We start from the raw sequence: 27,105 nt of genomic DNA on the forward strand, positions 1-27,105 counted from the left end.
AGGGGTTATTACAGTGGCATCAAAACCACAATGCTATAAGCTGTAGTCAAGGACTTCCATACAACAAGTATCAGGATGGCAAATTGGTCACTTCGTGTACTTGGTCTCCTCAGTTCTTGCTAACCAACCATACAGTGAAAAGTTCTGCCACTACTTTTAACTTGGGAAAGGATTTCCTGATTCTGGATGGAGGACTTTGTTCTGTGACTGCCTGCTCCGCCAAGGAGGAACCAGGCACGGACCACAACTGCAAATGCCTATGAAGTTCTGGGAAGTTGTAACATTTTAATCTGGCCTTCAAAGTAAAGTACATTCCCAGAAGAAAAAAAAAAGAAAAAAAGAAAAAAGCCAACATCAGCAACAGAAACCACTGATTTTTTTTATCCAGAAGAGTTTCAAGTGGTTCCTTGACGAACACTACATAGCCCACCACAACTGTTACATGACGGAAGCACATCCCACATCAGCAGTATTAAGACTGAAACCTCTCCTTTCCTTGGAAACCTGGTTTCTATATATCAGCGAAACAGCCTCACAAATACGAGCTTCTGAGATAATGGTATGGAAAGCAAAGTAAGGGAGGGAATAAAGATGCTGTATTTTGCAGATACGATCTGTCTTCTGCTGCATGAGAAAAATGAAGTGGTAAAGCCAATTTAAAGTATTTCAACATATCACGTCTCTGAAAGGAAGAACTGTCTCAATATCCACACACAGTGCTCCTGACCAGGCAACAGAAACTTTCCTCCAAGACTTAAATTTGTTGGCTAACATCATGATACCACCAAGACTTTTAAAACATTATAGTCACTCAGGATTTTCAACCAATATTATTGCTTAGGAGCTCACGACAGGTCAAAGCTCCAAACTGCTATTTATTACTGATGGGAGCCCACAGGAGTAATGGTGCTTTTAAAAGTTTCTATAAATACTGACAAACTAATCTTCAGGAGCTCTTCTGAAAAAAACAAACAAACAAAAAAACCAAACCACCCCATCAATTAATACTGTCCTCTCTTGAATTACATGGAAACTGAGGCAGAGATGGGTTGAAGGGCATGCCAAAGCAGCAGTGGGATTATGCATCCACAATCCTCCGGTGCTAAGCCTGAAGCAGAAACACACTGTGCCAAAAAGCTGGCAGGCAGGGTAGCCATCCTCTCACTCTAATGAAGACCCTGGCCAAAAACCACAGGCCACACCACCGCCACTGCTATTACAAGATATGGAGCAATCAAAAGGCTGCATTAAAATCATTTAGGTTTTGGGAGCTGCAGATCGAGCTCCCTAAGCACCACCAAGGGGAAAGACGGCCCTCGTAAGCCACCCTCCATTTCCAGGAGTGCAGCCAAAGCTGGATGGTCCCACTGTGTGCAAGGTTTCTAAGGTGTTTCCAGCAACATTTGCTTCACTGTTGTACAGAAAATCTTAGATCCCACTACTGTCACGGTTTCTGTGATGTTCAGCCTAAACACCCCTTTTGTTTTCAGCAATCACTTTTTTTTTTTTAAAATGTAAAAAAAGCTTCTTTTTATATGTTTATTTCCTTCCAGGTCTGGGCACTTCATTGTCTGCTCTGCTCTTCAGTTACTTCTTAATGCCACCAGCCATCACAAGTCAACCTATCAGGAGGAAACAGCCATTGGGATCAGCAGCTAATGTGAGGGACCAGCTCAACCTGAACTTCATTTGCACAGTAAGATTAAATCTATCAATATTTTATGCATTTCTCTGCCTGACATTCAGAAGGGAGCTCCACGTAGGAGAGGCAGGTTTGAGCCAGCAGACTGCGACCTTCTGGGGGCAGAACAAGGGGCCTCAGCAACTTAATTCTGTTCAACCTTAGTTGAGATTCAGAGTTATTTCCCCCACCAGATTACTTTTTGCAGAACTACAGGAGAATGTTTTAGCCTCTTCACCTCCCGCTATGATTGACAACCAGCAGAGCTTGAAGACGAAGATTAAACTCCCATCACACCCACACTGAAAGCCAAGAAAACGTTTCCCTTACTGTAATTCAGTCTCCGATAGCACAACCACCCTTAGGACTTCTACATCCACAATGTCCACTTCCACCTTGCTTGAAACACCTTGAAAACAAACTGTGATTGGACACAGAAGCAAACAGCCCCCTCACTCTCATCCCAAGGCTTCCTCCATTCCAGGGCTCAGCAGCATCCCCTCATGCTCCGGGATCCAGCTTTGATGTGTCAATGCACCAAAACATCAGAAATTCTCTGTGTAAAGGCACAGATGCCACTGACCACGTATCTTTGTTCTAATGGACGAACATCATAGGGAACATGAAAACCACTTGGGGGTAAAAAAAAAAAAAAAAAAGTCTCCTGAAGTTCCCCTCTGCCTTCTTTCACTTCATCTCTTAGATCACAGACATTGCCTGTATTGCTTCCTCCCAATCCACAGAACTCCCCATCTGTACTGCTCACATCGCTTTGATTAAACATCCCAAATCGCCCCTTCCTTAAAGCCTTGTTCTTCTGAAAATAGAATGGCATTCCAGGGCTTTATGGCTGTTGTGCCTCTATCGCCCCAGATTCATTATGAAGTCAAAAAGACTGAGATTATTTTCCTAGCCTCTGGCCTTCACCTGCGATGTGTCAGTGATGCTGCATTTCTCTTTCTTAAACACAGGGAGAAAAGCTGGAAGAGAATGAGGCTGTCCAGGTACAAAAGAAATTGAAAAATAAGTCATGGCTTGCAAAAAAAAATCTTCACTGCTAGGGCTGGAAAAGTTGAGCAGTCCCTCAGTGCACAGCAGTGAGTTTATCACTGAATTGATCTTCAGCCTGCAGTGCTGAAACCTTCCAATAGGCAGCAGAGACCCAGAGGACACACCAAGTACCCCCCCCACAGCTCCACGGACACAAGATCCAGCTACAAATGACTGACCTCACCTGTCCAGAGACTGCTTCCCTCCCTGTGCAATGGAAAAAATCAAGTCTTAAAGCATTTTTTAATCAAAATGTTAGAGAAAAACAAGCTTTTATTTGAAAAGTGAAAAGGAGGGGACAGATCAGACCCAGGAAACAGAGTGTAATTGGGAAAAATTCTCTTTTTAACAGATCAGAGATACCCATCAGGACAGTACTGAAGGCATCTGTGGTCCAGTTCACTTTCATTTTTCTCTCTGGCAGGAGGGGAGGTACAAACATCTCCTGCTCAGCCCGAGAAGTCCCTGTCCCACACTCAGTCCCACACACTGTACGTTCAAGCCATGCCTCATGGCGGGCTGCAGCCCGTCTGGCAGCTTGCCTTGCAAGCCTGAGACATGCTGCCCCAGGCAATGGGGGCTGATTGGGGAGGACAGGTTGGGTATGGCATCCCACCAGTCACCTTGTTCCAGGTCAGGCAGAACACAACAAGGCCAGCGGAGGTGAGGCTCCGGGCAATGCAATGCCCTCCTGCGGTGCGGTGTGTGCTCCCTTCTCATCCACAGAGCAAACCAACCCAGCAGTACAGAAGAACTGCAAGGTAGGAGGTGATCTCACAAAGAGGTGTCTCTGGTGTAAACAGAGAACCAAGTGGCACCGTAGGATCAGGGAGGATTTTAGAGTAGGTTTTCCCCCTCCACCCAGCATGCACCACGCTCATCTGAGCCTTCTTTCCCAGAACTGGAGGATAACCCCACAGTCTTGGCAGGCAAATCACACACTGAACACAATCAGAAATAATGGGAACAGGTTTTTTATAAAGATGCAGGTACAGGCTGATTTCTCTAATAACAGTAGTTTAAAAAGACTATTATTTCTCTAGAGCACACTATGCTTTGGTTTAAAAAATAAAAACCCAAGGAAACCACGCATGCACAAATGTACACGTGCACATTGAGTTCAGAAGTACCCGTCACTGTTGCATTGATTTAATTACACTTCCTACTGTGTTGTGCAGAGAGATCATCTGTGAAGAGCGTAGCAGGGTGCAAACATTTAAATCACTTGCCTTTCAACTCACCACCTCAACAACTCAGAGACTGGTTAAATCCATGAGGTGCTGACTCTTGTGAATGATTTGCCTGTGGATTGTGGTGTTGAACTTAATCTTACAAAAGGAAGTGTACATGACCATGAGACAAGCCAGGACAGACAGGACTCTTTAGCTGAATTTAAAGTTTTTGTCTATACTTCTGGGTTTGTTTTCAACATAAAGTAAGAATAGTAAATGCAACAAAAACACAATGCAAAAACCAAAAACAAATAAAAAAAGACATCATTGAATCCTGTTCAAACCCCCTCAACTATCCATATAAAGCAACAATTCAGATACCCATCAACTATGCACCCAGTGGCAACATCCCAAAGCATTTTATAATGCACTCTCACAATTTCCTGGCAGCAGATAAAGGATGCGTGATTTTCCCTGTTCAACACTATTTCCTTGATAGTCACAACAGATCCCATAATCTTCTCAGTACAGTTCTGGTTGTCTAAATGTATCTGATCAAAGGCAACCTGCAGTTACATCTGCTTGCTTCCCTACTCTCCGTTGCTCAGACCACTCACAAAGAAAAGCCTGTGGTCACATCTGCATGATGCCAACTGCAACCTGCCTACCCTTGAAAAGCCAAAACTCTACCTGCAGGCCCCAACAGGCAAGTGACCTTCTGGATGAACTTCCTCATTTGAGTGCTTTAGCGAAGCAAAACTTCTGCAAAAGAGCTTTCTAAAACCACTTCCACTTCATCACTGTGCAACAATTTGGGTATATTTAGCCTAAGACACAGCGGCTTAGACAAAGCTCCAGTTACTGGGATGGGAACACACTTTGCCGCAGTATATAATCAATAACACATACACAGTCAACACGCTTGTTTAACAACAAAAGAATCATAGCCCACGTGCACCATTAGGAAGCAAGTGGGAGCAGAACATTATGCAGTGCCAGTCCAATTAAACTCAAATTCTATGGGAAAGGAGTAAAAAAGCATACAAATATTACAGCCAAGCAGACTAATAGCCCACAATTCTAGTCTGTGTCTCAGGCTGTCAAAGCACTGAGTAACTGGCCAATTAGTCATCAGAAAAAATGGCTGTTATACTCAGTAAGACTGAGAACGTTTCAACACCATCCCCCAGAGTTACTCCCTCCGCGCTCAGTAGCCTTTCTACGTATCACAATCCATCCATCACTTAACTCAGATGTGTTTTTCTTTCAACCCATTCTCTAATTTTAGTTTGCACCACTAAGTACTGCTCCCCTCCTTGGGCAGAGTTTGGATCCTGCTCTTCGTTTCTGCCCCCCTTTTCTTGCTGGCTTGTTGACCCTGCACAGAGCGTGCTAATTCCCCAAGAAACACATTTGCAGGAGCTGCGAACAGAGGAACCAGGAGAAAAATGCCAAGGAGGCACTGACCCACAAGAACATCTCTGGCACCTGAGAGCTTGGTCCATCATCAGCTGCACAATGCACAAAGGTCTTCCGTCTGCTTTTGGTCACCGGTTGAAACCCCAAAACCGGGATCAGTATATAAGCCTGGTCAATCATGTTGTAGCCCACACCTTTCCAACTTCAACATCCTCATACCTTGTTGTCTTTGGTGCACATGCTATGGCACTTTTCGACTCGCTAACGGCTTCCCCATTGCTATCCCATTGCACAGGAAGGCTATACACCTCCTGTAGATACCCAAAGCTTCTGCTTTCGCTTTGCACTCACTCAACTTTGTCTTGCCTTAAAGACTTTTCTGATTTTATGCATCTTAACCACTGTGAAAAACAGTATTTGCCATCATTATAACAGAGTGGAAAGGCTTTTGAAAGGCAGACAATGAGCTGGCTCGGCTCTCTGCAAAGCCTCAATCAAGAGGAAAATAGCAGGCAATCTTTCATTAAATACAAAAGAAATATTTCTAAGGGACCACAGTTTAATCTATGCCAAACACCTCTGAAGAACTGGAAGAGTCACATGCTTCTTTTTCATTTAACAGATACAATGGAGTTGTTATTCTGCCCCCATGTTTTGCAGTATACACTAAATTAACCCATGTCACCAAAATGCCAAGGGAGTTCATTGCAGAGAGCCACTTGTAATACAGTCTATAACAGGTAAAAACTTCCATCTGGGGTAAAGTAAAACCAAAGGAGCTTTAAGAAAGCAACCTGTGACTATTCAGAGAGCGGTGCACGCTATTCTCCACTGCTCTATCAGTCTTTTTCACATTAGCTCTCAGGAGCACTGGATGACTGAAAAGAGTTATAAAAATTACTTACTTATGCTAGCATCAGGCACTTCAAAGAAGCTTTGCATATAGAAAGGACAGCTGTAGAGGTCATGTAGGAGGATTTACTGCATACAGAAAGCAGGCAGCATCCTTTACACAGCCTTTCTTTGGCCTTTTCTTTGCCAGAGGACAGCCACAGCTCTGCACTTTTTTTGAGATGGGAAAGCTTCTTTAAAACATTTTTTAAGTTTTCCACCTGGCTGTAGATCCTGTCTCTTGTGGCAAGGCTCAGAAACTATATCAGTTGTGTTATAGATTTTCTGCAAAGAACAAATTACTGCCAGCACTGCTACCACCTGGACTGCCTCCACCTAGTTACTTCTGGGACACAAACAATACCTCCTGAAAAGCATTGACCTAAGAATGATGCATCAATCAAAGGAGCACATTTACTCCCAAATAAGAGCTGTCAGTGACCCATGGTGGGTCATAGCACAGTGAAGTGTGGAGCACTGAACACCACAGCCTGGAGGAGAAAGGTGTACTACCACACAGAGACCCACCAGCCCTGCCACAAGGCAGGTAGAAACTAGGGATGCTCCAGGGAGTGGTTTTCTGGAACCACTTAGAACTCGCAAGTAAAGCTTATTTCTTCAAGCAGCCCTTGAGGATTTTATTCATGATAAAGAAAACTGCCAGATTTTGAAAATTATCTGTAAAAGTTAAACAGAACCTTATCTAAAAAAAAAAAAAAAGAATGCAAAATCTTGCCTACACAGGACTTGAAACCCTTTCAGTGACTACATGTGGTTTGGATTCATACATACCATGATTACGAGTGATAGAAAAACATGACTTTTTCTGAACTGACCCACAGCTCTGCAAAAAGAGTAATCAGATCTGAGAATCTCTTCACAGATATGTCTTGGGATATGATACATTGCACATCCCTCACCTTTGCATTTCAATTCAAAAGCAACATTAAAAGAGTTGATAGTGAACTTTGCAAGACTGTAAATGCTCACCAACATCATGGATAAACCGCTCGATTTTCGACTGCATCCCCCAGTATCTGAACTCAACTTTACACAGTTTATATGCACACATGATGGGGTATTTGCCAGGGTTGTTCTTGTACTCTTGAATCCAGTCTTCCGAGAGGGGGCCTCTTTTAGTCTTCACTGATTTATACAGCTTTGGATCCTCCTCAGCTTTGTATTCATGTGGAGGGATAGGATCTTTAACAATATCAATAGGATCTATAGAAAGAGAATAGAAACAGTTAAGGCATTTCCTTTTCCTGAACAAAGGAAGAAAATAAATATTTTTCAGGACTTATTTCTGGTTTAGTAAGTACCAGAAGCATTACAGCAGTTTAGATTCTTTCTACTTACACTTAAGCAACTGATATTTAAATTGTTTATACATTGCTGCTGGGCAGTGATCAGCTCTGCCAGAGGAACTAGTACGCACAGTTCCAGCAAACAAAGGCTTTGCTCCAAATAGATGTTTTTGCCCACAGTGACTGCAGATCCACAGCGCTCTGGCAGATCTGCTCACTCCATCTTTCCAGCTCCAAAAAAAAAAACCATTTGCACATTCCACCTTCCAGCTTTTCTAATATCACTCACAGTGCTACAGCTCTGTCTCATCTAAGATGGTTAAATACACCTGCCCTTTCTTAGCACTGCTATGGAAAAGATGCTCCCCACTGAACGCCTTATCTTTGGAGCCCATCAAGTGAGGTTATGGTAACTTCTCACATGCTGCTGTTACACCAGTTCTACAGAAGGCAGAAAGTTTAACATAAGTCCCATTAGTCCTAATTAACACTTCAACAATGGAGAAGTGGACACTGCAATGGGAGGGGAGTGAATGAGCATATTTTAAAGATCTACAACTCCCACCCCAGGCCTCAGCAGCAGCATCTGAAGTTTGGATTGAAGGGCAGGATCGCGCTTCCCAAGAAATAACAGCTCTTCTGACACTTCCTAGCAAGGCAGCATGACTCAAGTCTATTTGTTCAGTACTGAAAGCCTGATCAGATGAGGCTTAGGAATAAGGACAGCCAAACTGAAGTTCAAAATGAAGTTTAAATCAAGTAACTCTCGAGTCAGGTAATGCTCAAGTAAAATTGCATGGCGTCCCGCACACCAACAGTGCTCAAGGAGCCAGAGCAGCCACTAGATGTCCTTCTTAGTAGATGTCCCACTTAGATGTTCCTTCTTCCCCAGAGCTCATGCCACCACCAGCGCAGCATGGGACTGCCAGAAGTCAGCCTGAGCCTAACAATTCTCCAGACTCAGCAGCTTCCAAGCAAGGGATGCTTCAGTCCTGTGTGGCTGTAACTCCCTGCCACACAGTTGGGTCTCTGGCAAATGCCATGGGCACAGACCACGACAGACAGCAAGGCAGAGGAATCGCTATGACACTTGCCATCCTCTGGCTTTTTACAAGATGTTCCCTTTTGCCTTTTCTCATTAAATCCTTACATATATAAGGTTCATTAACCCAATCTCCCAAAGACAGCTGAGAAGCAAGACTAAGAGGAGGGAAAGCAATAATGAAACACACCTTTGTATTTCAGAAATGTAGATGGGAATGATTTTCATATATGTGAAGGAGCTACACAATTATACAGCAATATTTTCCTCTTCTAAGTTTATTTCTACTTATTACCCCCAAAATCATTAGATGTCTTACTCCCCTCAGGAACTGCACAAATAAGACAGGAAAGCATCAGCTTCATTTTACAGACGGGGGATTCAAATTATTTCCATGTGATTTACATCAAGCCTAAAGAGAACTCAGGTGTCCCCACTCTACTTGATGCAACCCTACCCCACAGCCTGACACTGACAGGGGTGCAGATGTGTGTTTAGGGGGAGGATGGGCAGGCAGATGGGACATACCAAGCAAAATCCTTTACGCAACAACAACAACAAAGCAGAATAAAGGAAAAAATAAAAGAAAAAGGCTGTTCACCTAGAATAGTTTGTCTTTTTTCTGCAGGAGAAAGGTTGAACACGTTGACATGCTCTCCTGGATCAGTTTTGTAGTATGTCTCAATATCAATAGAGAACTTTTCCACAAAAGGACACGTATACCTGAAAACGAGAACAATGACGCTTAGAGTAAATCCTGCTCGGCTTGCCAAGCAGAGAAAATGTTTTCTTAAGGTGTACAAAATCAGCCTGAAATCCAAGCCAGCCTTCACTCATGTTTGACTTCAGATATGCTTAAAATACCAACTGAACAGATTAAAGAGATTTTCTCTAATAACTTCTTAAGGCAGGAGCTTGCCTTGGATGTGTGGCTTCACTGGAATAGCTCTGGTTTAGTAAAATCCCAAGCTCACAGCAAAGGGGTGTGCTCCCCACAAAGTGTTACATGGATTACAGGAGAGAAGGTACCAATGCACCCCATGCAATTACTGGAGATTTGGCACCCACACTGACCAAGAAACAACTTCCCAGCTGGGAACAAGCAAGCAGAAAGCCCAAGGGGACCACCAAGTTCTCTCACTTTGCAGACACACTGATAAAAAACGGCAACTTAATTTGATGACATCTCCTCCAGGAGAAGATTATCAGGGCAGACTGGTTTTAAAGGAGCAGTTTTCAGCAAGGAGATAACTTTTGGGTCTGCTATAGCTATGTAAGTTATGATATCCTTGCAGGTATGACACAGATACTAACAGAAGGACACCCTGGAAATGCATCTCTACCTGGAGAAAAGCAGAGCTCTTGCCTGGAATCTGTGGCAGAATAAAATACAGACTGATTCTGTGCAGGGCCAGGCTTCCTGGCCAACTTATCGACTCACAGGCACTTGGAGAATAGATAAGAGACTGGAAGTGGACTTCAATCACTTGTAAGTCTGACAACTCCATTATATTTAGTCATGAGCAACTGCCTGTATGCAGACGCTGACTCCCCGCCTTTCCCCAGACTAATGTTTACATGTAGGAAGCAGCAAGAACAGAAAGGAAGCAGCAAGAACAGAACTATGAAACTTTCCTAGATTTTTTGATAAAAATCAAAATATCCATTAAAGCCATTTCATTATGAAAGACAACAGCAATATCAGACTTGTAAACCTGGAAAAGTTCAAATGCTCTAAACCAGGGTAACTGGCCCCCAGGCTATTTATTCCAGGGTATCTGAAGTCCTTCCAGCCAAAATCAGCCAAAATGAGGAGGTCCCAGAGGGTTCCACAGAGTCTCTGCTGTTCTTCCCTTCTCAGGGTGAAAACTATATTATGTAGGTTTGTTATTTTCTAGCTAAATGACAGTAAGACAGTTCCCAGAAAAGAAGCACCAGATTTATTTATTTATTAAGATTCTTCTTTCCCCCTTAGAATAAATGAATCCTGTCTTATTTGACAGCATTCAACATGACAACTGTCCCATCACTGTGTACATTTATAACTTCACTGAGCTAGCAGATATCTGCAACGTCAAGTAGAACATGCAGTGCAGGATACAAAACTAAATAAAAAATGTTCAAGATTTCCCACGCTTTGATGGACAAAACAGCTCACATTTTAGAGCAACCAGCCACAAATTCTCAAGTACATATGCAGTCAGCTCAGGCAACATTTGCAATTCTGAGGTTAAGCACTGTGTAAGGATTTTAGAACTTGACCCCAGTTTCTCTAAAGGATATTACACGATATGGAAGAGATGCCACTGTCGCGCAGAGTGACACCAAATCCTCTCTCTAAAGCAGGGCAAACAGCTCGGAACATTTTGATAAGTTTTACCTTGTCCTTGTATAAGGATATGCATTCCATGATTCCTCTTCGACTCGCAGAGCTGCCTTGGGCAATATTGACCGAAACCAGCTGGGTATGTGCATACCAATGTGGTACACTTTGTGAGTATATTGCCCATTGCCTCCTGGTCCATCCATGTATGGCCTATTCTCCAGGATCTCTACTCCGCTGCCTTCCCCACATGTCTCCTCTCTGCTCTTTTTCTGAAAGGGAAAACATAGCACAGTTAAACCTTCCAGCGCATGGTGCATACCAAGTTTTTAAAGCACATGAACATTGGGGATGGTTTCTAGAACTTTTTTTGAGCAGCACCCTGGCAGTAAGATTCCCAAATTTAGAGAACATAAAAGAAAGGTTTGGAGACTCATCCGGCCAATACAGGAACAGAGATCTGATTTATTAGGGATCCTGTAAAAATCTGCATTTGGACACTAAGAGACAGTGTGAATGGAGACCTAACAACACATCAGTTCCTGCTCCTGCAATAGGTTACACATGGCTCAGCACACTAAACCTTGTCTGTCAACCACCCAACAGCACAAAAATCTTCCACGTCGGCGGATGGGAGTTTGTAAGACCTGGCATATTCTTGTGGTGGCGTATCAGTGTGAAGGATCATACACAGGCTCGGCGCAACATCACAGTACTAAAGACTATTTTACAACCTAAAACCACAGGATTCGGGGGCTTGTTGCTTGTGGTCTGGCGTGGCAGCAGCTCTCCAAGAACAGCTTGGAGACTGTGCTCTGCTAATTAAGATATTTAGAAGAAACAATCCAAGTTTGCCAGAATGCACACAGCACCCCCTGGCAGCCTCCATATTTTGGCTTATCTGTAGTATTGTCCCTCATTGAGAAACCTGGCAAAAATTCCTTCAATAAAAAAATACTGATTTCAGTGCTTCTAAAAAGAGCTAGAGGCAAACCAAATATTTATTCATTTCTAACACATTTCAGCAGATTGGATGATGTATAACCTTCACCATCTCCAAATAACAGATTCATATTGCTAGTATTTTGAGTTTATTGTTTGTATTTGAGGGTACAGTACTTTGGAAATTATGAAAAAAAAACAAACGGAATTTTATACAAGAATCAACTGTGAAATATAACACAATAACAACTTCTCATTTTCGGCATATAAACAATTCAAAGGATAACGTGGTTTAACAGAAAATGATTAATAAGATGCAAGAGATCAGCTTCTCATCTTCTGAGGACAGGATGATAAGCCAACACAGCTATTTAGAAGTAAATAGCCCTCTCTTTAAAGAGCTCTCAAGCGATTTTAAATTTAAACAGCTGTAACCGACAAATCTAAATAACTGATAATCTAAATAGTAATTTTTTTCCCCACCCGACGAACTGCAAGTCCTGCAAAAGAAAAGCATTTTTTTACAGTTTATTTCTAACATTCAGCTGGCAGTTCATTAAAACACACATCCTCTTAAAACAAATTACTGTCTTTCAGTTCTTATATAAGCACTGACCAAGTCCTGTACAAATATTTATGACAATAACATTAAATAATCTTGATGACCCAAAAATCTGGTTAATTCAAAGGTCTCAGAAAAGGCAGTAACCCAGCAGGCACAGCGGATAAGTCAGGCAGAATAATAGCACGGCATCTGCCCTGAACAGTTGATACAAATTATGGAGATCTAGAGTTTTATTATATGGCAGAAGCATGTGGAAGTTGTAAGCAGAAGAAAGACAGGTTCTCTTCGTGCCAAGTTATCACATGCAGCTGGATTTAAAACTCCATGGTTACCAGCAATTCCAGTCAAATCTGCAAGACCTCATTTGGGACACCAAAACATATTTACAAGTTTTTCAATTTCAAAAGAAATCCACCGCACTGAGTGGACTCAGCACCTCCTAGGATCGGGCCTACACAGAACTGGGTCCCCAGATTTACAAATGCTTGTATTGAATTAGAAAAGCAAAACACTGAAGATTTATTTTGTTTTAACAGCCATGGTTGATATGAAAATGGAAAAAGACACCCTCTAGGCTTTCATCTCAGAATGCAGTTTCACATTCTTCCTTTCAGAGCTATGTCTGAGATAGGCCTCATGCCTCGCCTCCCTCCTACAGCTCTTCGGAGGCCCATGCACCTCTGTCTTCTTCTGTTGCATTTCCTGATGAAGATGGACCAAGGCAGGAGGTTTCTCCCCAACTTGATCCATCTGAGAAGACTAAAGACAAGCATTCAAAGCAAAGCCTGGCCCTCCTGAACTGTGACTTCTCCACAAGAGGAAGATTCAAGCTGGGGTGAACAGGACACAGAGACTTGCCTATGCCCTCAGCCCCTAAACAGAACTGTTCTGATCCAGGCCCTCATGGGTGTTACTCATCTTTGGAGATGAAACTTCCTTAGTCTCTGCATAGGTCTCAGTTGAGGAATGTCTTTTTTTTTTATTTCAACACAAGAAGAAATGGTTTACATCTGAAGCAGTTCAGAAAAACAAACTCCAATTTTTTCCTAACTGCGGGGCCTGATCCAGGCTCAGGAGGACCTCTGCTCAAACCTTTCTGGTTTGAAGCCCAGCAGTTCTGACAGCCTAGATACACGCAGCTAACACTAACATTCTCCACTTTTCTTTCCCCCATTTATCCAGTTTTGACAAAAATCTCTCTGCATGAAGATGAACTGCCCGGTTCTCATCCTGCAGCTAGAACCCTGGTGAACCTGCAATATCGGCCAATTTTTTCTTTACATGAATACTTCCATAAGCAGTTTTTCCACATGACCTGGTAATGCTAACACTCAGCTTCTCAGACAGAACTGTCTGATCGCGGGAGATGTGATGGGTGGCATGGCCCCAACACTTGGCGAGGGAAGGAAGAAGGGAAAAACCCAAATTAAACTGAGACTCTTTGCAGAAGTCAGCTCACGTCCCACTTCTGATTTCTGGTTATTTTATTCACTTCTGTGCACCTGCAGGAGACCATGAACGCTGTTCTGAGAGTAGGGCATGCTTCCTCCTTCAGCCCTTCCAGATGACCAACTCCAGCCCACAGCCTCTTTCACTCGGTTGCAAGCCTTAAGCAAATTTTGGCTCTACAGATTCCTCCTTCTTGTCACTTATCTACGTAAAATATGACAAGGGACAGCAAGAACATTTTCTTAGATGAATGTGAAATAAGAGCTGCACCTCTGCAGGACAAAAAAAATAAATCAAGAGCTTCAAAATTTAGATCCCGAACTATCTTTTGAGCCAGGACTTTTGAGTCAGGCCAATTTACACTCAAAACACAACACAACTTATCACTGGGAAGGATAGTACGATCAAAGAAAAACTCCACATGATAAACCCACATGAAGCTGCTTTCCAGCCCTGCATGCTCTCATGCTTACCAGTTAGCTTGCTGAGAAGGCAACAAGCCGCAGTGAGGTCAGGAGGGACTGAAAAAGTCAGGTTAGGTGGTGAACAGTACAATTACTAACCAGTCACAAAGACAAAAGGAAGATGCGTTTCTCAGACAATAAAGATATCAGCCACACACATTTGAGAGACCGGGATGATACTCTGCGCCTAAGTGGTCCTGTGAAAGCACACCACTTATTGAAGTGAAGAGCAATTTGCTTTTCCGCCATATAGCCTCTTCACGTCTATTGTGACTCAGCTACAGCATGGAGAGGGCTTGGTACAAGGAAGTGGTCTGTAAACAACAATTAAAAAATAACCATCGATTAGGAAAGCATTTGGCTTCTAAAGTGTCTGGCAAGCCCTCTCCAAAGAATATCTGTCTGCTGGGAGTGGCAGACATGCAGGCATTTTAGGGTCAGTCTTGAAGGTTTCAGCCTCATAGACCCACGCCCCTGTGAGAAGGAGAGCCTTCATTTAGCAGATTACCTGTGCTATTACTACTTGCTACTGACTGACAACAGTATCTTCCCTCCATACAAATATTTGAGGAATGGTCCCCAGCAAAATCAAAGAGTAGCTAACAGCCTTTATATGCAAGTTATCTAAGCCATAGTCATGGTAAACCGTCTTATATTGTAGTACAACAGGAAATCCAGTCATCCCTGTAGAAGTCCCTCTCTTCTGCTGATGACACTCCATGTTCTGCACAGCCCCATCAATAGCTTTCCAGGACAGATGGTGACACAGATCCCTTCTAGCTAAAGTAATAGCATTAAATTACTCATAACAGGGAACCCAGAGAAGCAGATGCACCATGATTAGCAAGAATGCCAGTTACTTAAAGGCTTCTATTAAAATAAATCTCTTGGCACAGCAGCATAGCATGGGACATAGCACATGACCTCACCATAACAATCACAGATGAATAATTCCCATGAATGTCATCTAAACATTGGGCTAGCCTAACCCCATTTATCATCTGCCCTTCACAACAGGAGACAAACGGCTGTAAACAAAGCCTTCCACTAGCAAAGCCAGGTTGATCAGTTCTCAGATCTTCCATCCCCTTTCCCAGTCAGAAATGTGCCTCGCTATCAGCTAACAACAGGGAGCACATCTTGCAAAGCCTTAGTTCTTGCACAGCTGAGTGGGACCAGATGACTAAATGCAAGTCATATGGTTTTTGAGAGGGGTGCAGCTCTGTAAAGGAATGATGGTTCATGGCAATAGAAACCCCTACAACTTGAGGAGTCTCACTACAGCTGGACAGCATTCACAGAACAAGAACGCATGATGCTGGATAGAACAGCTAAAATATTTCTTACTGTATCAGCTGGAGAAATACAGAAGTCAGGCTGGGGAAATGAAACTTGCCTTGTAGTGTTTTGCTTTGGTAAATTAGAAGAAAAAACCAACTCCACCAACCAACGCAGTATTGCTCTGAAGAACACAGAGAAGAATATCATCCTAAACAACGGAGTCCTCCTTGTGTTTCAGCCCTGGAGCACAGCACAAGCTGTACACAGGCTCAGGTCCATATGCACAGAATCTCTGCAAAGCCCAGAGCAGCACTGCAAATGGCTCAGTGGTTTAGTTTCTCCTAAAGTTTTCTTTTATTGTAACTTACTACTTGGAGCACTGCAACAGTACTGCAGAGAACAGTAAAGACAGGATAGGTTGCATGGCGATAATAGGCGATCCATTGTTCTAGCTTTTAAAAATAGATTATAGCTATAATCTTACCTTGTTTACCACTGATTATTGTTTACAGTACAACCCCTCAATCTAAGTAAGTTAGATAGTGATTACAAAAGGTTGACAGGCATTAGCTTCATGATGAAGGTTCTCAGTGCATTACAGCAACGTATTTACACAGCACCAGTAGCTTACTTCGATGACCCATGAGAATTTTGATTTGAGATTATTCAAATTGCAAAGACTGACAGCACTAGGCTTGGCAGACCTATTGCCCATGAATGATGAGATGCAAATCTTTGTCTGGAAACAATAACCAAAAGATACTTTGGTTTTTTTCCTCCAGCTCCCATTTGGCAACAGGGTATTTTGATAGTCCAGACAAATTCTTCTGGGAGTTTTCCATTAAAACAACACTTAAGTCTTGGGATTTTTTTTATCCCATTTAGACACAGATATGGATACAAGAAGTCTACAGCTGATTGATGGTTTCAGTTAGCTATGACAGCAAACAAAGGCATCTATGTATCCACTGAACAAAAACATGACAGCAAATATCCCGAGAGGATCCTGCTAACATACTTGCTCGTACTGTTGTGGCAAGGGAGAGTGAGAAAGTATTCTCTATAGCCAATTACTATTTTTTTATTGTTTTGGATGCTAAGGCTACCACAAATGCCAATTAAGTCCCCAGAAACAGACTTGTCCTTTGGGAACCAGAGAAAGCCTGAGTTTCCTCATGCAATCTACCAGACAACAAAATGCCTGAAGCTCATTGGGATAGATGACTCCTGCCATCACTGGATAGCTTTTAAGACCTGGTTTCACTAATAAGACCTATTTTAAAAATTTTTTTCTGTTGAGTTTTAGAAAGGAAGTACAAAGGTTCCTAAGACACAAAGGTTTGAGTAACAAAATTCAGTCTGGGACAAGAATGAACCACTTGTTTTCAATCTCTTCCATACATTAAGGGAAAAATATTCCCAACTATCTCCAGTTGGACATTACTTAGGGTTGACGGAGATCTCACTCTTCTAATTGATTTTCCAAAGCGTTGCCTTCTTCCCATCACCAGCTGCCTTCCTCGATGGGCTCCAGGCAGCTGCCTACCAGCCATCATCCCCTCCTACCCCTCCACTGTGCAAGAGCAGAAGCTGCAGGTACGAAGAAGGCACCAGTTAGACTACGACTGGTGCGTGGCACAAGATAGACTTTTACAGAAATCCTGGGAGATGTTATAACCAAAGCAGCCTGTTAGCCTCAGCCATATATTTGGGCTTATTGTGGCAATATTAGCATTCAAACACCACAAATAAACGAGCATGACAACAGATGCGCAGCTTCAGCCATAGCTGCTGCAAGCCAGAATTAAACAGCACCTAAAACCAGAAAGCCAATGATAGAGATACTGGAAAATACCAAGAGGTCCAGAAACTAATGCATGGTTTATTCTTAACACACTTTCCCAGCACAGGATTTTTGCACATGGATGACACGTACAGTGACTATGTGCATGCACATGGGTGTATCCGCGCACTCTTCAGCTGTCTCTTGCTGCGGCATGACTCAGCTCTGTGTTCTGTTAACCACTCCTTTCTGAGCATTTGAACTGACATTTAATTCATTACGAGCAATCTGCTTTCACCACCGACAACCTTCTGCCTGCTGATAAAGATATCTGATAGACGAGGCACCATTCCTGGTCAGTATTTACTACAGGTAATCAAAAATCAGATCTTTGACTACGAAAACAAAACGTTGTTTTACCCTAAAAGTACAGTAAAGTCATACTTCCAAGCTGGCTTTTGTTGGTTTTGGGTTTTTTTTCTTTTCAAAATGTGTGTCAAGTATCTGAAACACTCAATTAAGACAGTATCACCATAATCAGGATGATATCTGAACAAAAAGCTTTTTTTGGTGTGAAAGAAGGGAGAAGAGATGGTACTATTCCACTGTTACAGAAGCCAAGGAGGGAAACTTCTGATCAGATCAAGACCAACATAATTTTATCAGTATAACAGTGTATAACATGTTCTAAGAGCAAACAGGAAGTTACAGGAATTAAATTAAAAATAAAAATTGCCCTTACTGTTTTTAATGCAGTAGCGTGCTGAAGTAGAACAGCACACACAACTTCTTGCTGTCAAAGGCTTCTATGCCACAGTCAGAATAGCTGAGTCCTCTCACGTTAAAGATGATAGAATCAACAAGAGAGCACCATTTTGAAGAGGGAGAAAGAAGCCTGAAGACACAGAGCTGCTGGCAGGGCTACATCTAGTACCGAGATCTTTCAAGCATGCTAACCATGATGCGGCATTCTTCTTCATTGGGTTTGAGTAGGGACCTTTACCAAAATACATCAAAGCAGTCCTCAAACAAGGAAGAGAGAGAAGTTTCTCTACTCCTGTTTTGCAGGAGTTGAGTGTAGTCTTACTGGTTATATTGAAAAAACACTACTAAAGATAGGCAGGAGCTACGAACCCTGTTACCCCAGGGCTGGGTTTTAATAGTTTTGAGCCTGCACTTTGTAAGGTAAAAATCAGAAACAATCCACGTCAAATCAGCTGACAGTCCTTCAACAACAAAACTGCTGGAGGACAGTAAGGGACTTTTGAGTTTTCTTCTTGTTACTCAAAGGCAGGGCTTACTGCATCTCACTGTGTGCAGGTAAGTTGGCACTACCTTAACGGGAAACCAAGTCCAACTGCAGAGGGATTTCCCATTCCCTCCAGTCACACTCTTCATGCCCTTTCACAAATTGTGGACACCACAGGACCACGTTTTTGTTTACACCATGTGCATCACATTACGAATGCAGGCAACCTTAAGCTGCAACATCTGTCTCCATGGCAATGGGACTGCATCAGCAATCCACCGGGTTTAGTTTAGGCTGTCTTCACTCAGGCTTCAGCACTGCACACGAATCATCACTGTTAACAGCAAACCAAGTGATGTCACCAGTAACCATGGTGCCCACAGCTGAGGCTTCCGTGTGCCCTTTTCGCTCTAACATGCATCCTTCATGCATGACAATTATTTTAATCCAATTAGTGCTGTTAAAAAAAATAATACATGAAGGGCCAGCGCCAATACTTATTTAGCAAAGGAAGGTTAGTTTGAGTCAACAAGATAACGATCAGAACACGAAGCTTTACAATAGCACTTTGACTCCGAGCCTCATTGCACTGTACACGTAGGAATGAGCTGAAGCCCTGGGGAGAGGGGAAAGAAATCTGTTCCTCATCAGTGGCTTTATTAATAAAGGCAAAAGAGCAGCTGTTTTAAACATCCTCCTTCTAGGTTTGATCAATGGCTGGGCAATGCGCAATGCCTCATTCCATCTAGGCAATACCCCTTCCCCCAAACACTGACACTTCTCCAGCCAAACATAAAACCTGGTCTTAAGTGTTCCTACACTTCCATCCAGTTGAGGCATCAGGACAGCCAAGTACCTTCCCCCTCATGACAGTCCGGTTTCACCAAAGATATCCAACCACATTAGCTTATTAGGCAGAAGATTTTGATAGTAACCATAAAGTAGTTAGTATCTACCTTCCCAACCTAGCACTGCCTAGCTGTGATTTCCAGGAGGGTTCCCCTTTGGGTCCTTCCAAGTTCTTCAGGGAGCTGCAATCTGATCACCCCCCCTGCCTGCAGCAGGGATATTGTGGGGCCCTTCCCTCAAGTTTACCAAGCAAGAATTGGGACTATCACATAGGAATAGCTGGCCTTTTGACCCATGCTTCAATCACTGTGTAACGCTGCCTCCGACACACAAGGAGAAAGAAGAGGATGTCACCCATTAAGGATCTTCCTGTCAGAGAGAAGCACATGTAGATCTGCTTTCTGATGGGAGGTACATTGGTGTCCAGGAGATCCCGGGTCTGCTCCCGCCACCCCTTCACTATCCTGCGCGCCGCCCGAGGTGGGGGTCACAGCCCTTTGCACTGCACCCAGGCTGCAAGAACCTCCTCCCTCTGGGTTTCCAGCCCTGAATCCTGCAAAACTCCCAGCCAGCAGAAGCAGAGCAAAGCTGAGTGCGCAGAAGGCCCTGAAGAAGGAACCGTGCTCGCCCAAGCAAGCACAGGTTACCTGCGTCGCATCTGCAGCACCATCATTCTTGGCTGCTTTTCTTGTAATGTAAAACACATTCCTAAAAAAGCCCTACAAGTTAAAGGCAGGACAAGTTGTCAGCAGCAGACTCTCTCACGACAAAGCAGAAATATGTGCAGCATCAATTTGTACAAATGCTGTATGCACTGCGTTATCTAGAATTGGGTCTAGATATTAATGAAGCTGTTTGTACAAAACCAGGATATTTTGGGGACAATCAATTGTGCAGAACTCTAAATAATTTACAACATTAAGAGAACCGATCTCATGGCCACTCATTAATCACTCCGCCTTACAAAGACACCCAGTCACACTCCTACAGAGCCAGGGCTGGATGTGCCAGAAGCACATGAATTAGGAATCACTTTATTACAGAGATACCTCAAACTTGTTTACCCCACATGCTCCATCTTTCAAAATGTCTACTACACTTCCAGCTCAGTATTTCATCTTACCTTGACTATTTCCTTCCCTGCCTTTAAACAGATTTTTCACTGTATTAACTATTCCACAGACACTGCCTGTGAGAATTACCGTCCCTGCTTTAAAGAGAGGTAAAGCAAGTTGCCCAGTATTATATTACAAGTCAGAGACAAAATTTCAACTCAATGTGTTCTGGATAAATTCTGAACCTCTGACTACGTCCCTTAGATTTTAGGAACCCAGTGCAACTATTCACTAATAATAGGCTGTATGCTAAAATACTGGAGGACTGGCCTAAAGAAATCCCCACAGTTTTCCTTATACTTAATTCACTACTTGCCTTCAGGTATTTGAAAAAATGAGAACCTAATCTGGGTCAACAGTCAAAGATTTTGTCCAGAGGTAGACAGGTCAGAAATTTTCTTTCATAAGAATAAAATAAAGATGGAAAAAGGATTTTGGACAGCTGCAAGCTGCAGCAGGACCGTCAGTGCTGCATCCTGTATTAAAATGAGTACAAATCTGAAGTTTAAATATTTTTTGTGTTATAACCTTCTCTCAGCTTCACTCAGTTTTTTTAGAGAGCACATGAACTGTCAAGGCAACATAGTTCACTACTCTAAAAATCAATCTTTTTTTTCACCAGGTACGGAATAACGGCCAATTTAAGAACTGTTCCAGGATAATGGCTACAAAACAAGAAAAAAAGTAAATGCAAAAAAGATGTTTGCTATTTCTGTATGTTTTCCCAAAATGCTAACCCTATGGCTGTCGCTGTCACCTGTGCAAATTAGACCACAAGTCTGGTAGCACTGAACATCCCTGCACCACCCTTGTTCTCAAAGCTAAGCAACTGAGTCCCGCCCTCTTTCAAAAGGATGCAAGCCCTCACGATCACAAAGAAAAGGTTATGAAAACCAGAGGAAGAAGAGAGAACACAGAAGTCACAGGTTTTAAATGCTGCACCATAGAAATTGGCAGAAAAGCGTCGAACCAGGCTTTTGCTTTTAGATTTGTGAATCTTCCAGGGTCTCTGGAGCTGTCAGCAGAGTCACCTGCTTTTAAAATGAAAGCATGTATGTCTATCTGTCCAGATGGCCAAGGCATCTGCAAACGAAACAAAAATAATCAGCCATCCTGTTCTTCGGTGTCCAAAGATGAAGGGTTAGTTTGTTTTCCTCCACTCGATCAATCTTTCACCATCTGCTGAGGCTGCTGGCAACTGCTAAGTGTAGCTAACAGATTAAAGGACATGACTTTTGCACCCAGATATCAGGACATAGCCTCAAGAATTACCACCACCAAGCATGTTTTTTAAGTCTATTCTCAAAGGTGCTATCTGAGAGCTACACACAAAGGAAGGAGAAAACAGGACATTGGCAGGGGTCTGGAGACTGAGATCACGGACAAAACCACGATCCTTCGGTACCATCAGCAATCATGACAGGCGAGTACAGCACACCGCAGATGCTTGGAAACATGCTCTGATTTTTCAGGGAAGGCAATAAATGCAAAGCCCTGAAGGACCACAGAAGAGAGGCTCATGTTAAAAGATGAGAAGAGCCCTCAATTCCCAGGATCCTGCCCGACTTGAGCAGACAGTGCTGAGCAGATGAGGTATCTTTAACAGATTGTCTCAAACAGGGGCCAGAGTCCTTCCCCAGTCATGGACCCTGGAAGTGCTTAATGACAAAGCATTTATGTCATTAGCTTATAAGGATGATGCAGCATCTTAAAGTAAGTCTCATCCTCAAAAGGCAACCACTGGGTCCAGAAGAATATTTTTAAAGTACACTATCTTTGGAGGAAGGTCACAAGCACACTCAGAGAAAACTGCGTGGAGAAAATGAGGACCAGAGTTATTTACAGCAGAGAAAGTAAGCTATGCACACTGATACAAAAATAAAATTCAATAACAAGAGGAATTCTCTCATCTTATGTAAGGGTCAGAAGGGCAACAGTCTCCCGGAATCTCATGGCATATGGAACCGCAGTAATGAATGGTATTAAGATGATAAATGGACTGACCTTTGGCTAATAACAGTGATCTCTCTGACAAACGCATTCAGATGTTGGAATACAAGCTTTTATGAGATAGAGACTTAACATTAAAGTGTGCGTTTTTTCGGGGTGAGGGGGAGGCATTCAGAAAGGTAGGTTCCCTAAACACACAAGAAAAGGAAGCAGGTGTTACAGGAAAAGAGAGCTGTTGAGACACAAATATGCAGGACACTTAGGAGAGGAAGAATTAAGAGACACTTTAATAAGATATATCTAATGTTAACACAGAACAGTCCTATCCCTTGTGCCCAACGGGCTTCGAAGTCCTTGCAGAGACAGAAATATTGCACATGCCTTTGATGCGATGTGCAGAGTCAGAGGAGACAGCCAGGACAGAGTCGTTGGTTCAGCATTTCTGCAGGAAGAAGGATATCCCTATAGACACAGTTGTCCCCTCCATAAACAGTTTGTGCTTCATAAAACTCATTTCAGCACTCATTTCTAGTTGCTTTCTGCTTACGTTTCCCCAGATCAAACCACAGCTCTCACAGTCCTATGGGCAACTCTCAAGGTCAAGTTTATCTAGAGATCTCTCACCCCTGGAAGCAGGACAGGTTCTTGAACGTGCATACAGATTTTATAAAGAAGTTATGATACAAAATTATTGTCTGGAAAAAGAGGAACAAAGAATGATTTCACTGTTTTGAAATATTTTGCCTGGTTTACGCACCAGAATAAAAACAGGTCACAGTAGGAAGCAAGATGACTGATTCCAAGCTCAGATGTAAAAATTAGTATGTTTTAACTTCGATAGAAAGAGAGACAAAAACTCAGCAATGACCCAAAAGAAGAGCTAAGACCTAACTGCTCTGTGGCTAGTGCAGCAAGGGCTCCCAACCTAAACATGTTGACAAGACTGCATGAGAGGTTTCCCATGAAAATATGGATATTGATAGCCTAAAATTTAATCAAGAAAACCAATTCTGTTCAGATCTGCTAGGCTTCAAGCAAGTCAAGGGTACATTAAGTCCTTTGCTGTAATGTAAAATTAACTTATTTATGGAAAAATTTAAGTGCTACTTAAAGTACTGAAACCACTGTCTCGGTAGATAATATTTCAGAAGCTAGCAGAAAGCAACACTTAAGAGAGTTGTTGCTCCCTTCCCCCCACCCTCAAATAAAAAAAAAAAAAAAAAAAAAAAGGAAAAGCAAAGCAGCAAGCCACTCACCTCCGTTTTCACAGTTTTATACATCAGCCTGAAGAACTTTAAGTATAAGAGGAACCACAGAGCAACATGGGCACGCACACCATGATTTATTGCATGTCTCACCTGCCTAGTGGCGCAGTGAACCAACAGAGATGCTGGATTATATACTGCACAATTTTAATTCTCTCATCTAGTAAACACAGTAAATAAGAGTACAGCCTGTCCCAGTTTAATGGACGGATCCTTTGCTACTTGGGTGCGATGCTGCTTACATCAAATCTGGTGGAAATTTTTGTTACGACTTCTAAGAAGGAGGAGGGGCTGTTCTCTCATGAAAGGAGACGAAAAGACCTTCCACTGCAAAGCAAAAACCGCCATGAAAACATCTTTGAAAAGAGACCGCAGTACTACAGCTCGAGTCTGAGCAACCCTACCCACGTGGCTTTGAGGCACCACTACCACAGAAAGGGTTCCCAGAGCAACTGCATGGGCCAGTTGCTTTATCCCTCAGGTGAGAAGGTCTTTTTGGAAAACTTTCATTTGAAGGATACCAGAATCTAGGAAAATTATCTGATTGCTCTAAAAATAGCAACTTTATACCAACCGGTTTGGAGTTTAATGGGGATCTTCACTCATGAGGAGTTAAATGGGTCATCAACTTCAAGTACATGCTTAAGGTTTTCTAAAACCCTTGAGGAATAATTGTGACATCTCCTTTTTACACTGTTGGAAAACTGCTTGTTACAGGACCAGGCCAACTAGTGTCTCCATCAGCAATGACCCCACACTGCACACAACAAATATCTTTGAAATGAACCTTTTGCTTTTAAGAATCGTTCCTCTTCCCGGGAACTACTTTACATTATTCTGTTCTGTATTTCAGCCAAAGATTTCTAAGAAATGCTTCCACACTTCTGTTTTATACGGACATCTCCGCTTGTTCCCCTAAGGGGGTTCAACATACAGAACTCGCTTTTCCTGTGACCTTCTTACACATTTCAGAGGAAAAATAAAAAGACAGACATGAAGCACTTTCTCATTCTCTGAAAAGAACAGAAGTCATGCTCCCCACTGCTCTCCCCCCAGTGCCTGTCTCAAAGACAAAACCTCCATTTTAAAATCAAACTGAAGAAAAAGGACATTTGATATCATGGTCTAGGAAAAAGCTCCCACTGAAGTTGGCAGGAATCTTTCCACCAATTTCAGGAAGAGTTGAAGCACATTGCTCCCAAACACTAAGAGACAGAATATAAACTCCACATTCTACCCTAAGTGGGTTTCCTGGTTTTGTTATTCTTTTTTTCAAATTTGAGCTGAGACTAGTACTTTCAATAGAAAGCACAGGTAACTTTTCCTCTATTACTATTTGTACACATAATGCAGTAAAGTCACTCACTTATCATGCACTTCTCTGGCTCACCTGGATCTTGGGCTATTTTTTTGAACATATGAAAAATACCACGTTCCTCTCCTGGGTTCAGTAAACGTGGCCCATCCACCTTGGTGAAGACTGGTAATTAACGCCTTTTGGCAGGAATCATTCAGTGTTTCCAGCTTACTTCCCTGCTCTGAGTAAGTGGAGGGAGACCAGAGACCTGACTTGACACTAGCTATTGCACCTGATTGAAGACGAAGCCTTACTTTGCCGCATATCAACGCACTAGAAATTTAGAGTGGGTCTGAAGCAGGGCTGGATGGCAACTCAGAGGTGTAGTTTCTCGAGTAGTTTCCTGGGCCAGTGAACACTTCCCCTTGCACAAAACCCTTGTGGCTTATCTAGGCCTTTGACATGAAGATTTGGCCAAAATCTGTGTCAAGTGAACAAAGTGGATTCCAGTGTTCTGCATTAATGAAATAAAAATAAATATTTTAACTTCTGAAAGTGAACAGCAAATTTAGCTCCGTGACCAAGTCCTCCACATCTCACAGGAGACCCTCACAGTCATTCTCCGTTAAGGATTCATCCTCATCAATGATCCATCAGGTGGGCTCCTCCTCCTTAATCGGATCATTCTCCTGTACACTCTGCTGCTCACTGATGAGTTCTACATAGCTAACACGCTGCTTCCATCAACCAGCTCTGTATTCAATACAGCTGAGCCAAATTTGGAAGAAAAATTTGTAACAAAATAATTTCAATAATATTAAAGCAGCTACAGCTATCAGGAAAAGATACACAAAAAGGAAGCCACCTAAGAAAAACGTTTACTCATTTATACTAACGTTTAGGTTAAATACACAAAGATGATACGTTGTGTCAGAAAAGGAATTTCACTGTTATTACTGGAAAACACACACAGTACACTGTTTTAACAGTCAAGTCCAAGTGCATGAGTCCTTAAAGGAACACAGCTGGATGGTCGGGGGAGAAATGGGGGAGTTGTGCTTTTGCTTCTGTTTGGGGGGTTGGGGTTTTTTTTCCTTAATTCATTTTAGGTTTTAAGCCAGAGCAGATTTTTCTAGCATCCCTTCATCTTACCACAAAAAGCAGAGTTCTGCTGCAAACTCCGTATCAGATGTGTATTTTGCTGGATGAGCAAAATCAAATTTTATTTAAAGAATGGGACAATGAAATAATGCTTCAGATTCATTTCCTTTTAAAAATGCTCCTGGTTGGATTTCCAACACTGGGAGAATATGGCCACAAAGGATTTGAGTTACAAAACCCCAACGTTTTAATTAACTGCTTTATTGAAGACATGGAATTAAAAAAAAAATTCCCATCAGTATTCAGAAGCCTTCAGTAGTATTCAGAAATAATCTAAGCTTCATGCCTAAACTGATCAGTATCTGTTTCACAGTGGTACATAAGCAAAGAAATATTACATCTAGATTTCCCCCCTCCCAAATCCAAAGTTATGCCTTTGGCTTAGCCTCTCAAATTCACACTAGATTGTTTCTTCCCAACAAAAGAGCTCGAGCCTTTGGTTTGCAGCTGGAACTGGCATGACCGGTAACCACAGCCCAACTGGGAAGCAGTGGCTGTTTAAGCCCTACAGCTTGATCACTTCCAGGCAGGTACCCACACACTGAGGCTCACTGCTTCCTCCCATAGGAAGAGCCTGTCCATGAGCTGTTGTTTCCCCAGGGAGGTCAAACAGAGGTTCTCTAATTTAAGGACAAGAGGCATCAAGTCATAAACTGAAGTTTTTATTACTTTCCTGCCTTGCTGCTCCTATAAGCACGCAGCAAACCTCAAATTTAAAACATGTAATTCTGCAGCAATACTCCACTCTTCCACACGAAGCCCGGTGTTAGCCCGCACCCATCCACACGGGCCGCAAGGTTACTGACCTGTATCATGTACAGCTGTGCAATTCGATATTCTTCCACGCTCA

General features: G+C 42.6%; 1 protein-coding gene across 1 annotated transcript in view; it reads right to left on the reverse strand.

The window, feature by feature from the left end:
* Positions 1-27,105, reverse strand: part of PITPNM2 (phosphatidylinositol transfer protein membrane associated 2) — an 84,420-nt gene that overhangs the window by 42,126 nt on the left and 15,189 nt on the right. Inside the window, 4 exon segments of the mRNA XM_035898545.1 lie at positions 7,203-7,437; positions 9,164-9,285; positions 10,943-11,157; positions 27,062-27,101. Of these exon segments, the coding sequence (XP_035754438.1) occupies positions 7,203-7,437; positions 9,164-9,285; positions 10,943-11,157; positions 27,062-27,101 (612 nt within the window).

The sequence above is a fragment of the Egretta garzetta genome, unplaced genomic scaffold (genome assembly GCF_000687185.1).
Source record: "Egretta garzetta isolate BGI_Z169 unplaced genomic scaffold, ASM68718v1 scaffold447, whole genome shotgun sequence".
NCBI classification, from domain to species: domain Eukaryota; kingdom Metazoa; phylum Chordata; class Aves; order Pelecaniformes; family Ardeidae; genus Egretta; species Egretta garzetta.